The sequence below is a fragment of the Colletotrichum tamarilloi genome (assembly GCF_030869305.1).
Source record: "Colletotrichum tamarilloi strain Tom-12 chromosome Unknown Scaffold_67.1, whole genome shotgun sequence".
Taxonomy (NCBI): domain Eukaryota; kingdom Fungi; phylum Ascomycota; class Sordariomycetes; order Glomerellales; family Glomerellaceae; genus Colletotrichum; species Colletotrichum tamarilloi.
The window spans coordinates 1-15,385 of record NW_026849449.1 but is presented as its reverse complement, the minus strand read 5'-3'; the positions used below and the strand labels follow the sequence as shown (position 1 = coordinate 15,385).

General features: G+C 29.2%; 1 protein-coding gene across 1 annotated transcript; it reads left to right on the top strand.

Annotated features, from left to right (window-relative positions):
* Positions 1-11,559: 11,559 nt before the first annotated feature.
* On the top strand, positions 11,560-14,129 carry CTAM01_11751 (glycosyl hydrolase; the record flags this gene model as incomplete). The annotated part of the gene is made up of 4 exons (XM_060527760.1): positions 11,560-12,214; positions 12,269-12,832; positions 12,881-13,289; positions 13,343-14,129. The coding sequence occupies 4 exons, from the start codon at positions 11,560-11,562 to the stop codon at positions 14,127-14,129; spliced, it is 2,415 nt and encodes an 804-aa protein (XP_060377543.1).
* Positions 14,130-15,385: the final 1,256 nt, after the last annotated feature.

The window sequence follows — 15,385 nt, the reverse complement described above, 5'->3', positions numbered from 1 at the left end:
CTTTTATTTATCCCCCCCTTAGACTTTAAAAATAAAAATAAAACTAGTTTAAATAACGAGTTTTTTAAAAAAAGTATATTATATATTATAATTTTAAAAGTTCGTATTTAATAATATTTTAAAGTTTAAAAAACGTAAAGCTAGCTCTTTTTAAAAAAGTAATAAAAAATAAAAAAGAATATTAAAAAGCTAAAATACCCCCTATAATAAGTATAGTTTTCTTTACTATTTTAAGCTTATTTAATATATATTTAATCCCTAAAAAGTTTAAAAAAGCGGCTTTTAAAAAATAATTAATATAATATATACCCTATTTTTAAATAGCCCTTTAGTATACCGATCTTAAGAATAGTAGTTATTATTTTATAAAAAGTAATAGCCGGTATACGTACTATTTTAATAACTATTTAGCTAAGAAATATATTAATATATTAGTTATTATATAGCTAATAGCCTAAGCTCTTATTAAGGCTATTATAAATAGTACTCCCTTTATTATAAATATATTATCCTTTTTTATTATTAAAAAGCGTATTCTTAACTATAGTTTTAATAAAAAATTAGTAAGCTTTGCGTTATTATTTACTATATAAAGAATAATAAGAAAATATATAAAAACTATATTAAGTTTTATATAAAAGACTTCTTCTCTATGCCCCCCCTACCCCCTTCCCTAAGTATATTTATATTATTAATTATACTTATTATAATTATTTATAATTAGCTTCTTATTATATTACTCGCTCTTATAATTTAAATTATTAACTTAATAATTATTTTACCTCCTACTATTCTTAGTTTTATAAATTTTAAAATATATAAAACGTAGTTTTTAATATATATACTTACCCTCCTCGCTAATAACGCTATAATTTTAGTAATTATATACTTTATAAATTAAGAATTTAAATAGTAAGTATAAGCCTAGGTCTTATTTTTATATATATATACCTTACAAAGTAAGGTTATTTTAAAAGTTTAGGCCTTTAGGCTAAGAAAAGTTTTATTTTATTTATTTTAAACCTCTAGGCCGCACTCTAAGTTCTATTTATTATCTATTTTTAAATATTAAGTTTTTCTAAGTATAGCCTAAATTAATTATTTCTAACTATTTTAACTATTTATAATAACTTCTTACGCATTATAAAGGTTAAGAAGTATATAAAAATATTTAAACTTAGTTTATAAAAAGTTTTTAATAAATCTATTTACTAATATATTTTTTATTAATATATAAGTAACCTCAAAGCTATTTTTAATATACTTTTATTTTAGCTATATATTCTATATATTAATATAGTAAAATTAAATAGTTATTCTTTCCCCTTTTCCTATAATAAATCGAATTATTTATTAATTATTATAATTAACTAATTATATTTTTCTTAAGTTAAGGGTAATATTTTTAAAAAAGCGCTTTAAAACTATAGTCTTTTTTATAACTTTTTTTAAAATAAAAAAGCTTAGCTTCGGTAGTTAACATTATAACTATTACTTAGTATACTAATTTTTATTAAATTAGGCCGCTAAAAAAAATATTATATATTTTTAAAATAATTATTATATTACCTTATTATTTATAAAGCTAGTATTTCTAGCTAAAAATAATAATTACGTACTTAATATATTATTATAATAGAGCGTAAAATATCTTATTATATAAAAATATCGAATATAATAATTAATTATTTTAATATAGGTTATACTTAGGTTAATTAAGAACTATAATAATTATAAGTAAATAAAAGTAATATTTAGTTTAATTATAATAGCTATATAAAATATATTTCTAACCTTTTTTTAGTAGCTCTTTATTTCCTCTTTTATTACTTACCCCTCGTTTAGTTTAAACTTATTTTAAAGAAGGGGGGTTACTAAATATAATAAATTTATAAAGTCGAAGCGCTTAGTAACTTACTTAATATATATATTATAAATAAAATAAACTTTATAAATAATATAGTTTTATAAAATCCGTACTCTAAAGAAGTAATTAATTAGTCTATTTTCCTTAAGATTAATATATTTTTTTATATTATTAACGATTTCCTAAGCTATTTCTTAGTTGTTTTAATAATATAAAATAATAAAGTTATTAATATAAAATATTAATATTACTTTCTTATTTATAGTTTAGTAAATATAGATCTTTTTATAATTATATATTATATTTATATTAGGAATTGATAAGGACGTATAACGAATTAATATAGATATATAGCTCTTAAAAACGTATAATATTTTCTATTTTTAATTAGTTTAAAAAAATAGTACCTCCTTATAAAAATAGTAAGAGTAACTATATTAATATAGCTATTCTTATTATCCTTTCTAACTTAAGCTCTAGTTTAAGATTTTTAAAAATAAAAATACTATTATAACCTACGTACTCGTTTAGAACTACTATATTACCTATTTAAGATTTATAAATTTTAAATAAGCTAGTAATCTAAGCTTTTATAAATTTTAAATAAATAAGGCTTTTTTTTATTATATACTTAAGATATATAAAGAGTAAATTATAATAAAGTTTACTTAATTACTTTTTTTAATATAATTATAATAATTTATTATTATTATAAACTACTTCTTACTAGCTCCGTTTTTTTTAAATACTAAGCTATATTAGCCGTTTATTTATATAATTCCTTATTATCTTTTCCTTATTAAAAACGCTAAACTAGCTCTTTATTTATTACTAGGATAAGCTCGATATCTAGCTTTAACTTAGCTAATTTGTTTTTTTTATAAGCTTAGTTAGTATTAATTTATTCTTATTCCTAAGTAGGTAACTTTATTTTTTATTATTTATACCTTAGTTACTATAGGTAGTGCGGGCTTAACTAGCTAACTAACTTTTTTTAAATAATACTAATTATAATAAAATAAGCTATACTTTATTCTTTAGCTTATTATAGAGGGATATAATAATTTTAGAATTAAGGATCTAGTAATATAAATTTAAAGAAGACGTTTTTTAAAAATATTACTAAGAATATACTTCTTATTTATTAAAAATAGCTAAATTTAATATTTTAAAGTAAATTTTATAATAATATAGGATACTTAGCTTAATTAAAATAGTATAGTTTAGATTATAGGATTTAAAGAGGTCTAAGAATAACCTCTTATTAAATAGTATTACTTTTTTTATAAGCCGGCTTTATATCCTAATTAAAATAAAATATTTTAAAGAAAATATTATTTAAAGTTTACCTAAGTATTTAAAACGAGTATTTATATACTCTTAGCTTATAAGTACTTCGTTCTCTATATAAGCTTAATAAAAATATAGCTCTTAATTACTAATTATATCTTATATAACGTTAATAAGCTAATATAAATAACTAAGACTATTTAAAAAATAACCCTTAATATTATTATTACTTAACTTAGTACTAGAGGTAATACGAGTATTAAAGTTCTAATATTTTTAAATAAAATAACGGGCCTACTATACCCTTAAAAATAAGTATATTATATAGAGGTATTAGAAAATTAGGCATTAGTTATTAAACTCTTTATAGAGCTTAGTCTAGGCTTTTTTAAAAGTATACTCCGTTTTAATAAAAATAATAAGCTTTTATATAATTAATACCCCGCGGTAAGTATATAAAATAGTTTAATCTATTATTATATTAATATAGGCGCGGTTTTTATTACTAAGCTTAGTTATTATTTACGTAATTAATTAATAATTGTTATTATTAAACTTATTATTATTATTATTATAACTAAGGTTTTTAATTTATTTTTATTTAGCCTTAAGTATAATATTAGAGTTAATATAGTAAATATAGAGTTATTACTAAACTTTAAGAAACTACTTATTAAGTATAGTTTTTATTTACTTATTATAGTTAATAATAATAATATAAGGCTAGTAAATTAAGTATTACTTAATTAGTTAACGGATACTTACTAAGAAGAACTAAAACTTTTTTAGTCTCTTATTATTAATAAAATTAAATACTATATTATAAATAGATTTAAAATAAGTTTACTTAGTAGCTTAGAAGAGAGGGAGCTTAAAGCGATTAGTATTATATATATTATTAAAACTAATTATTTTAAAAAACCGCTTTTATATTTAAAAATAGTAAAGAAAAGTTTAAATAAGTTTAACTAAGTAATTAAGCTTATTAGCTACTTACTTAACGATATATAGGATCTCTTATTTATTAAATAGCTTAATTAATACTATTATTAGCGAGTATTTAGTTAGTTTTTTTTAATTTATATAAGCCCTAGCGTTATAAATATTTTACTAAGTAAATAAGGACTTTAAGAACTACTCTTAGATAATAGTATATACGTTATATACCCGAATCCTAACCTATCGGTTTATAGTTTTAATAGTATTTTTAACTAACTAAGTAAGCTTATAATAAAAAGAGTATATAAATATTTTAAAACTAGGCCTATAGTTATATTAGCTATATTAAAGATCTTTATATTATTATAATAACTACTATTCCTTAACCTTAGCCTTAGTAATTAACTTTTATTTATAGCTATATTTTTAGGATTTTTATTATTTTAAACTTATATTACGGCTAGGCTTAGGATATTTATATTAGTTATATTAAAATATATACTAAATATTCTTTTTATTTTATTTATACTTATAATATTTTATAATATTAAAGTTATTAACCTTAGTAAAAGTATTAATTTAATTAAAAAAAGTATTTATTATTAGCTCTAAGCTACTAAGAATTAGTAAGTTTGGGATTTTATTTAAAAAAGGGGAGGACGATTTATTATTTTAAGTATAATAAGAAGCTATGGTTTAAAAAAACGATAGATTTAAAGGAGGGTTTTATTATAAAAGTAAATAGGGTAGTAGGTTTATTTAAGAACCTTACGTTTTTTATTATAAACGGCTTTATTTATATTATTAAATAAAGTTAGTTATTAACTTTTTATTAGTTTTAATAACTTATATAATAAGCTAAAGAATATTATTAAACTATTCTATTATAAGCTAGGTTAGTTATTAAGATTTATTATAAAAAGGAGAAGGACTAGGTTTTAATAATATTTAGGGGAGGGTAGTATGTGGTGGTTTTTTTTTCCGGCTTTACAGGCACAAAAGATCGACCTTAACGGGATCACGCTTTCAAGGGAAATCACACGATACAGTACACTTTTTAACTACACAATACGCGCAATGTATCCCAAGCACGCGCTCAACGCAATATAGTGATTTCGATACGAAAACCGCCATTCAATTCGGGATGGGCAAGCTGCCCTGCGGCGGCGCCGGCCGGAAAGGTCGACGGCAGAGGTCGGCCGTAATGGTTGGCCGCAATGGTCGGCCGCAATGGTCGGCCGCAATGGTCGGCCGCAATGGTCGGAGGCGGCCTTCCTCAACCGCAGAGGTTCTGAACTTTGATGGCGACGTAGAGGTTTCCGGAGAAAGGGCCAAATGGGCCAATATCTGCTGCTCTTTTTTGATTAGTAGTTAGGTATGGAGCGCAATATACCCAGTTTTCCCCAATACGTAATACACGGTACGGCCCCGGCGGATTGCTCCGTCGGGGGGAGGGGAGGGTAGTATACTAAGTAATCTATATCTTTTTTAAAAAACGGTATATAAAGTAGAGTATAAGCTATTAAGACTCTTTATTAAAAGGGGGGGGACTATGCGCTAGTAAGAATTAGAGAATAGTAAAAAGCTAAAAAATATCGGTTTTATTAGAGAATTTTTAATTAAAATAGAGGGTTAGTTTTATTTTAATATATTAGTACGGATAATAAGATAGTAATTACGTTTTTTATAATAGCTTAGGTAAGATATTATTTATTAAGTTATTATATATATAGGGATTACTAATTTTATAAAACTAGCTAACGCTAGTATAGTTTTTATTTAAAACAGGAGATAATAGTATATTATTATTATTAGAGCGTTAGCGTTTTATAAGACGGTTTTAATTATTTAGGTTATTAAATTAAGCTCGGTAATATAAGCTTAGTACGTAAGCTATTAAAAAAGCTATTATATAATATATAAACTAGTATAGTTTTAAAAAAAAGAGGACGTAAAATGTATTAATTATAGCTTTATAATAAAGCTCTCTTAAGGTATAATTATATAAAAAAGATTATAAAAAGGGATAAGTACTTTAAGAAAAAGTAATAAAATCTAAGTATATTAATAATAAATTTTTAGACTAATTAGAAATAGAGAATGTTATACGTCCCTAAGAGCTATGTATCCGTATTAATTCGTTATACATCCTTATTAATTCCCTTTATATTACGAAATATAAAAATAAAAGTTTAGAACTAGAGAATTAGTAAATCTCGGAGGCTATATAGAGCGTATTAGAGTTTACTTATTTTATTAATAACTTTATATCCCTTTAGGAATTTAATAATTATTAATTTCTCGCTCTTAAGAAGCGTATTAAAGAATATATTAATAATATTATATTAGTTAGTTTTAAAGTCGAATTAAGTAATTATTATTATTATAAACTTAAAAGCCTTTATAATAAGTATTAAAACGTACGTATTTTATAAGGGGTTAAGTAGTTATATATCCCCCCTTATATATATACGTACGTTTACTTTATAAACCTCGTTATTAATATTATATTTATAAATATATACCTATTTTAATAGAAGTAGGATCCCTTAGTTAGGATTATAATTAACTTCTTCTTATATATTAATATCCCTTAGCTTTTTTATTTCTATATCTATAATATCCCTAAGTAGTTTTTAAAGTTATTATAAAAAATATTTAATATTACTAAACTTCTTTAATAAGCTTTAGAAATTAATTTTAATAAGTCGTAGTTTTTAAACTCCTCTAGAGTACTCTAAATAAGTCCTATAAACTACTTTTTTTATTATTTAATAAAGTATTATATATTTTATACTATTTTTTTTATAGTTTTTTATTAATTAAGTATAAAAATAAAAAAAAAGTAATCCTAGTAGTAGTTATAATAATCGCTATTTTTTATATTTAAATATAAAAATATTATAAAAATATTACTATCGAAGCGTTATAGAGGTCTACGGGCCTAGTTTAAATATTTAGGACCTAATAAAGCTTTACTTAGTACTTAATAAGGTAGTTTTTATAAGCTCTATTTTTATATAATAATAGAGGTTTATTATAAAAGTTCCTTATTAACGTTAATTTTAGTATTAAGAATTACTTTTTTATAATTAGTACTTCGTTTATTATATATTTTAGCGTTTTATTAAGAGCCATTAAGAATTAAAAGCTTAAGAACTTTTATAGTATATATAAGTACTTATAAAGAGGATTATAAACTATATAGAGCTATTTATAACTTAGTTATTATATCCCCTTCCTTACCCCTACCCCTAAGTTTATATAAGGGGGTTATTTTAAGGGTTAGTAATAATAATAAAACTATATTAGCCTCGTTAGCCTTATTAACTATACTTTAAAATACGTTTATTAATTATTTAATATTTTAAATAATTAAAAATTTAATAATAATATTATCCTTAACTATAAAGTTATTCTAAGTATTAATATTTCTAAAATCTAGATCTACTTCCCTAAGTACTCGAACTAACTTATTATTAATATTAAAAAGTTTTTATATCTTTTAGATTATTAAATTTATTTACTTACTTATAATAGCTTATTTTTTATATATAGGATTATAAAAGACTTTTTTATTAAACTTAATATTTTTTATAATAAATACTTATTTAAGTATAGGTACTTAGATTTTATATAAGTTATACGTTTTTAATATATATCTAACTAAGTATTTTATATATTTATAAAAAAGTACTTTAAACTCTTTTTAATATATACTCTTTTTATAATTTTTATAAAGAGGGTATATATAATAACTATATATATAGAGATTACTAAGGTACGGGGTTATTAATTTAAAATCCCGTATTTAATAACCCGTTTATTACTAACGTTAATACCGCTTTTACTAATTAATTCTTATTATAATAGGTAAATCTCTTTTATTAGCCTCTCGTAAAGTAATATTATAAATAAAAATTATTATTAATACTATTTTATCCTATAAATTTATAAAGAAGTTCGTAGAAAAGTATATTTTATAAGCTTTAGTAATTATAAATTAACTTACTCTTTTTATATTATTTATAAGTTCTTTTATATATAAAAATAAAAGTTCTATTTTAATTCTTAGCTTATTATACTACGTTTTATATACGTATTTAATATTTATAATTAAGAAGGCGGTTTTATTATTATTTTTAAAAAAGTAAATTAGAGTCCTTTTTTAATAATAAATTACTATTTTAAAGCTTTATAGTATAAAAAGTATTTCTTTTTTTATTTTAGTTTTTAAAAAGAACTCCTTAAGTTACTTATTATATTTATTAAAAGTTATAAATATATATTATTATTTATTAAGAAATAGTTTAAAATAGAAGAGATTTTAGTATATATAGTATTATAGCCGTAAGGCTCTTTTTAAAAATAGTCTTTTTAAAACTACTATTTTAGTATTAAATAATATATATACTTTATACTTAATTTATAATAGAAGTTTAATATATATACCTCGAGTTTTATATAGTAATTAATAAAGAGTATTAGGTTTAAAATAACTTATTTTAAAATACTAAAAAAGCGCGCTATTAAACTTTTTATAAGTACGTTAATATAAGTAATAGAATTTTCTATAGCTAATTAGTAATATAATAATAGCTAAGCTTTATAAAATATACTTAAAGTTTATAAAAAAAGGATAGGATTAGAGGAGCTTATATTTAAAAAAAACTAGATTACTTTTTTAAATAAGCTACTTTTTAATAATACTTTTATAAAACGTTCCCTATTATAATATATAATCTAGACCGTAGTACTAAAATACGCTTCTATTTAGTAAAGTCTTTAAAACTATATTAATATAAAATCTTTTAATATAAGCGACGTTTTAGAGCTTTAAATTATAAATTCCTTTTTTTTAAGTCTATTTAAAACGCTTTTTATAATTTAAGTACTATATATAGTAATAAGTAGTATAATAATTCTTAATTTAATATAGTTATTATTACTTAATAATATATAACTCTTAGGTTTAAATAGGCTTTTATTATTAATTAAATATATTATTTTATAGCTATTTATTATTATATTTTAAAAAAGGGGATAAGCGTTATTTATAAAGGTATTAAAAATTATATTTATTTTTAAGTCTTAACTCTTTATAAATATAATAACTACGTAGCCCTCGTTTTAATTTATTAATAAGCTTATTATAAATTAGTTAGAGGATCTTTTTAAAAACTTAGGTTTCTTAGGGGTTTTATTATTCCTTAACTAATTAGCTTTTTTAAGCTTATTATAAAATAATTTCTACTTACTTAATTTAATAATAATAAGGACTTTCTTTATATAGCTTTTTAATATTTATATTAATAACTTATTAACGTTTTAGCTTATAAGTACCTATTTTAATTTTTAATATACTAAAGGCCGCTACGGGTATATATAATTATAAAAGTATATAACGTTACCCTTATTATTTATATTATTAACTAAGTTAGAGTATTTAATAAAAATAAAATAAGCCCCTTTTTAATTTAAAAGCCGTTTAGTATATATATTTTAAGTTACTAAGCTAAATATATACGTAATCTCCTCGAGGGTTCTAGTATATATTTTAAAAGCTATTAATTTACTAAAAGTTTTATATATATATTAGCCCTATATAAGGTTAAGTCTAAACTTAATTATAACTAAGAAGTTAAGTATAGTAATTTTTTTACTAATTTTTAAAATATCGTACGTTTTAGTTTAGAAATAAATAAATTATTACTTTTTATATTAGTATTAGGGGTTAATTCTAATCCTCGTTTTATTAAGGGCTTATTAGTATTCCTCTCGAACTACATTCTTAATTACTACTTTAAAGAGTATAAATTTTTATTTTAGATTTTTAATAATTTATTATATACTAAATTTAGTACTGTTCTTAGTAGTTTTTTAGAATATATATTTATAAAGAGTAACGTTAACTAATTTTATTAATTACTAAGTAAGGAGTTTAATATATATATTAATAATATTACGTTCTTAAGCCTTAAATTATTTATATTTAGCTTCGATTTTTTATTATTTTTAAATATTTTTAAGTATATAAATCTTTTTTATAAATACGGTATAAAAATAAATTTATTTATATAAAATAAATAATATAGCTAGCTTTATAAAAAAAAACCTAGCTTAGTCTTATAAGTTATTTATATTCGAGGAAGTTAAAGGGGTTATATTAGGAATTATATTTAGAAATTATTAATATAAGATTTTTTAGTTTTTTTAATCGTTTTTAAACGCTTTATAACGTATTTAATAAGCTCGTAATTCTTTTTTATTATAAGTTATAACTAATTATTTAAATTTAAAAAATAAAATAAGTATTATAAAAAAGTTAAAGAGTATATTAAAATTTAGAGTATTTAAGTCGACGTATTTTTAAATCCTAATACTTTTATTTATAGTATAAAGTACGTTAAACTATTTAATTTAACTATTATAACTAGTTAATTTAGCTTAGGCTAAAGTAAGTATAAGTATATTTATTATTTTAAAAAAATTATAAAAATCGTATTAATAAATACGTTATTATAATATAAAGTCTTAATTAAGAGCTAAGTTTATAATTATTATAAGTTATAGTACGTAATAATAAGTATATAGAGTATAATAAAAGTAGCTTAACGTATTAAAATAGAAATAAATAAAAAGAAAAGGTCTATATATATAATATCTAAGATAGATATATGATTTAGCACGTGACGGGCACTTCGTGAGATGCGGTTACTATCCTTATTACGTGACAGTGTCTATGGTACGGGGTTTTATAAATTGAAAGTACCCTGTCTTCCTCCCGTGACCGTGTTTTATCGTGTTTTCCTATAGGATGACGATAGCTCGTCCCGTGGCTTAAGGTGACCCAACCTCTCGTTCTCTGCATCGTCGCGATTTGAATGACTGGTGTAGCGGAGTCCGGCACCGGCGCTGCCCTACGGAGACGGGGCTGTGGATGAATCAAGTGATTTACTTTGAATTTAACCGTAAACTCAGAAAGCCCATCATGACTAGTAGTAATGCGACGCTTGGATAAGGCCATTGCAGGGCCCATCATCGACGCAAAAAGATACGTCGAGAATATGTATCAACTCAACTGTTATTTTCTTGAACGTGATTACTTTCCAATGCTACAAAAAAGATCCTGACGTTTCGCTCAGGCAATCGAGGAATGATTGCATCATTCAGACTGCAGCGGGCCTGCCAAGGAGAGGGGACACAAAAAACATGCTGCGATAATCTAACGATGCCGGCGTACTAACCAATCCAAGCATCGTCTGCCGGCACTTCCCCATCATGTTTTTTGTTGTATGCGGGGAAAGTGGGTATAAACAACTTCCAAGATTGTAGATCACCACTCCAGAATCCAACGCTTCGGGTCAATACTACCCGCCACAATGTAATAAGAAGCGGCTATCCGCATCAGCCGGTGGGATGTAGGTTCTTGATGTTCTCCCTACAACGTAAATGTGACGATCATGGGAGTGTTTTACAAGTATGCCGTTGGCCTCAGTGGCGCCATGGTCGGACTATCCGGACTTGCGCAAGCAAACGACTTCACGCCATACGTCGACCCATTTCTTGGCACCGAGGGCCCAGAGCCTGGGTCATCTTATCAAGGCGGGAACACGTTCCCCGGCGTAACACTTCCGTTCGGAGCTGTGAAAATCGGCATCGACACTACGAGATGGGATACCAGGTATCAAGCCAATGCGGGCTACACCGTCGAAGGAAATGTCACAGCAATTTCCATGTTGCACGTCAGCGGCACGGGAGGCGCTCCGACTTACGGGCTGATCCCACAAATGCCTCTGACAACCTTGGAAGGGGTCAATCTACTCGACAACTTGACTTACATGCAGCCAAGAGCTGAGCACGATGTTGCCGAGGTCGGATACTACAAGACGTCTCTGGCAAGCGGCGTCATAGCTGAGATGAGCGCCAGCATGCACGTTGGCATCATCAAGTACGAGTTCCCTCGCGACGGTGGCCGTCACATCTTGGTAGACTTGAGCCACTACCTCCCAACTCGTGGCAAGGAGTCTCAATGGTACAGCAATGGTCTTTTGGAACGCAGCGATGATGGTTCTTCCTACACTGGTTATGGTGTGTACAGGGAAGGCTGGTCTCTTGGTGAGTTAGTATGCGGTATGTCTTGAAGATGAAAGCTCACGTTGACTCGGGAAGGCGGCGACTTCAAGGTCTACTTCTGTGGACAGTTTGATAGCGTGCCTGAAGACGTCGGACTATTTTCTGGCATCTACACGGACCCGTATTGGCCGAATACTACAGATGTCAAACCATTCTATAATAACGACACGTCGATTAAAGGTGGCGTGGATGGATACCAGTATGCCGATCGAGTTGGAGGCATCTTTACGTTTCCATCTAGTGTCGCTACCCTGACATCCAAAGTTGGAGTTTCGTGGATTTCGTCCGAGAAAGCTTGTCAATTCATCAAAGATGAGATTCCCCACAATGACCTTAACCAGACGGTCAGCGACGCAAAGTCTCAATGGAACGAAGAAGTACTCTCCAAGGTTGATGTCAAGACTGAGAACCAGACGCAGTTAGAAATGCTGTACACTGGACTTTACCATGCGCACCTGATGCCTTCCGACCGAACTGGCGAAAACCCTCACTGGGCGACTGAAGAGCCGTATTACGACGACTTTTACACGCTTTGGGATACCTTCCGCTGCACTCACGCACTCATCTCGTTGATCTTACCCGGCCGTCAGGTTGATATGAGTAAGTATTTGGAGTCCCAATGCCGATGACAGATGCTTACAAAATCAGTCCGAGCCATGATTGACATCTGGCGGCACGAGCGATTCCTGCCGGAGGGTCGCAGTCACAACCACAATGGCCGTGTTCAAGGCGGCTCCAACTCCGACAATGTTCTCGCAGATGCCTATGTCAAAAAGCTTGACACTAACGGGCTCATCAACTGGGCGGATGGGTATGCCGCCGTACGAACTAACGCCGAGATACAGCCATACAACAACTTTGATTTCAACGACCCAACAGGAAGCACCAAGGAGGGAAGAGGTGCCTTGGATGACTGGAAGAAATATGGGTACGTATCTGTTAACTATGGCAGAAGCGTAAGCAAGACCGTCGAGTACTCTCTCAACGACTTTGCTGTGTCGCAAATTGCCAAGGGTGAGGCACCTGAGGAGGCGGCAACCTATTTGAACCGCTCGACGTAAGTTTTCTTCTCCTTACCTATGTTATAAGGACCATCACTTACGGTATCAGTGGCTGGCAAAAGATCTGGCTCAAGGATGCTAAGGCACTCAACTTCACCGGCTTTCTCGCTCCCCTCGAACCCAACGGTACAGTTCTACCAGGCTATAGCCCACTCGAATGCGGAGAATGTAATTGGCAGGCCATCTCTTATGAAGGCACGCCATGGGAGTACAGCTTCACTGCACCGCACGACATGTCCACCCTGATAAGCTTGATGGGAGGTCCCGTCAGCTTTGAGCATCGACTCGACACGAGCTTCATACCCGGCTTGGCCGAGCAGGATCAAGGAAACAACGGAATCGGAGATATGATTTACAACCCCGGAAACGAACCCAGCTTCATGACACCGTTCTTGTACAACTACGTCGGACGCCGGCAATGGAAGAGCGTGATGAGAAGCAAGCATATTGTAGACGACTATTACCACGTCGGTGCGAGCGGCATCCCCGGCAATGATGATGCGGGAAGTATGAGCAGCTGGCTCGTGTGGAACGTGCTCGGCCTGTATCCGGTTGTCACGCAGCCTGTCTATCTCGTTCTTTCGCCACGATTCGAGGAAATTACTATCCGTCTGGGCTCGGATGGCGGACTCTTACGGATCACCGCAACTGGTCTTGAGCAAGGCCCGTATGTTCAAAGTCTGAAGGTTAACGGAAAGGAGTGGAACAAGAGTTGGGTCACTCACGATGACCTACTTGGGGAGAACAAGCAGGGAGGTCTGCTTGAGTTTGTGTTGGGCGCGGAGCCCGCGGAGTGGGACTCGGGCGAGTTACCGCCCAGCCCGGGTGCCCTTTGAGAGCTCGAATTGCCAAGTCAAGTACATAGATATGTAGATGTGGTACGATATGTACTTAATCTTGTACTGATCTCGCCGAATCTTCACCATAAGTAGACGGGATGATGCAGAGTGTCATCTCCTTTAATCGCCGAAACTCACATTGATAAAATCGTAGTGTAGCTGTCTGCTTTGTGATGAGGAATGATCTTCAATAATCTCTCGTCCTTGTTTAGCAATCACACCGCGGCGGATCTGAAACTAGACATGTAGATATGCGTTATTTCGTCTTCTTGAGTCAACATATTGTGGAACTGCACATTCAAGCGAACTTTAGGGTACAATTAATGTGATCTAATCGGGTTCCGTGGGCCGCATATGCAGCTGTAGTGTCCTCAATGGGCAAGTCACAACGGCGACGCAACGTCTTGGTTTCAATCTCCGCGCATTCGCTTTCGCAATGCCTCGCAGGGATTCTCGTAAACGGCCTGTCACCCCTAAAGGTTGATCTGAGATTCGGGAGGGGAAGTCTCCATCTGCAGGGTTCAGAGACACAATGACTTCGATGAACTAGGCCGATCATTACGAGTAGATGGGTAGAGGAAGATTGCCTACCATATGGAAACCTTGCCAATGTTTAGCTCTAGCGACAAAGGTATGTTGCGTTCTGTCTTGGCAAAAAGGAGCCCACGAGTTGCAGTCCGATTGCAAGTGATACAAAAATTGTCACCACTCACTCGCTGCTTGTGGTTCAGATGTGTCGTTGAGCTGTCTGGGCAATGGCCTAAGTCTTTCTTGCAAGGTTCCCATTGTTTTCGACTGATGATATGAACTAAAATATAAAAATACTATTCGTGGCTAATAAGAAATACGCCTAAAATGCCCAAGAGCTATGTAACTTGTAGTCTATCTTTAGAACTTGTGTAGAAGTGTCGTGTCGAGTATGAGGAGACAGAGTCATAGAACCACATGATTCCTGGTTCGCGTTCTGTCCAGAGTCTAAGCAATGCGTTCAGCGCCTGACCGGCTTCAGGTAAGTCAACATACCCACTTCCTGGCACCCCCCTGTTTCTGGCACCACAAAAACGATGGGATCACAACCCAACCTCCTCATTACTATTAACTATTGATCCTCAACCACACCCACTACAATACAGCTGCCAGCCTCACTAGGGCATTCAGAGTCGCTGGATTCAGCCGTGATAACCTCCTTTTCACCCGCTTCGATTTGAGCCCGATGGATATCCCTGATGTTCGCGAACTTCGTATTGGGATCG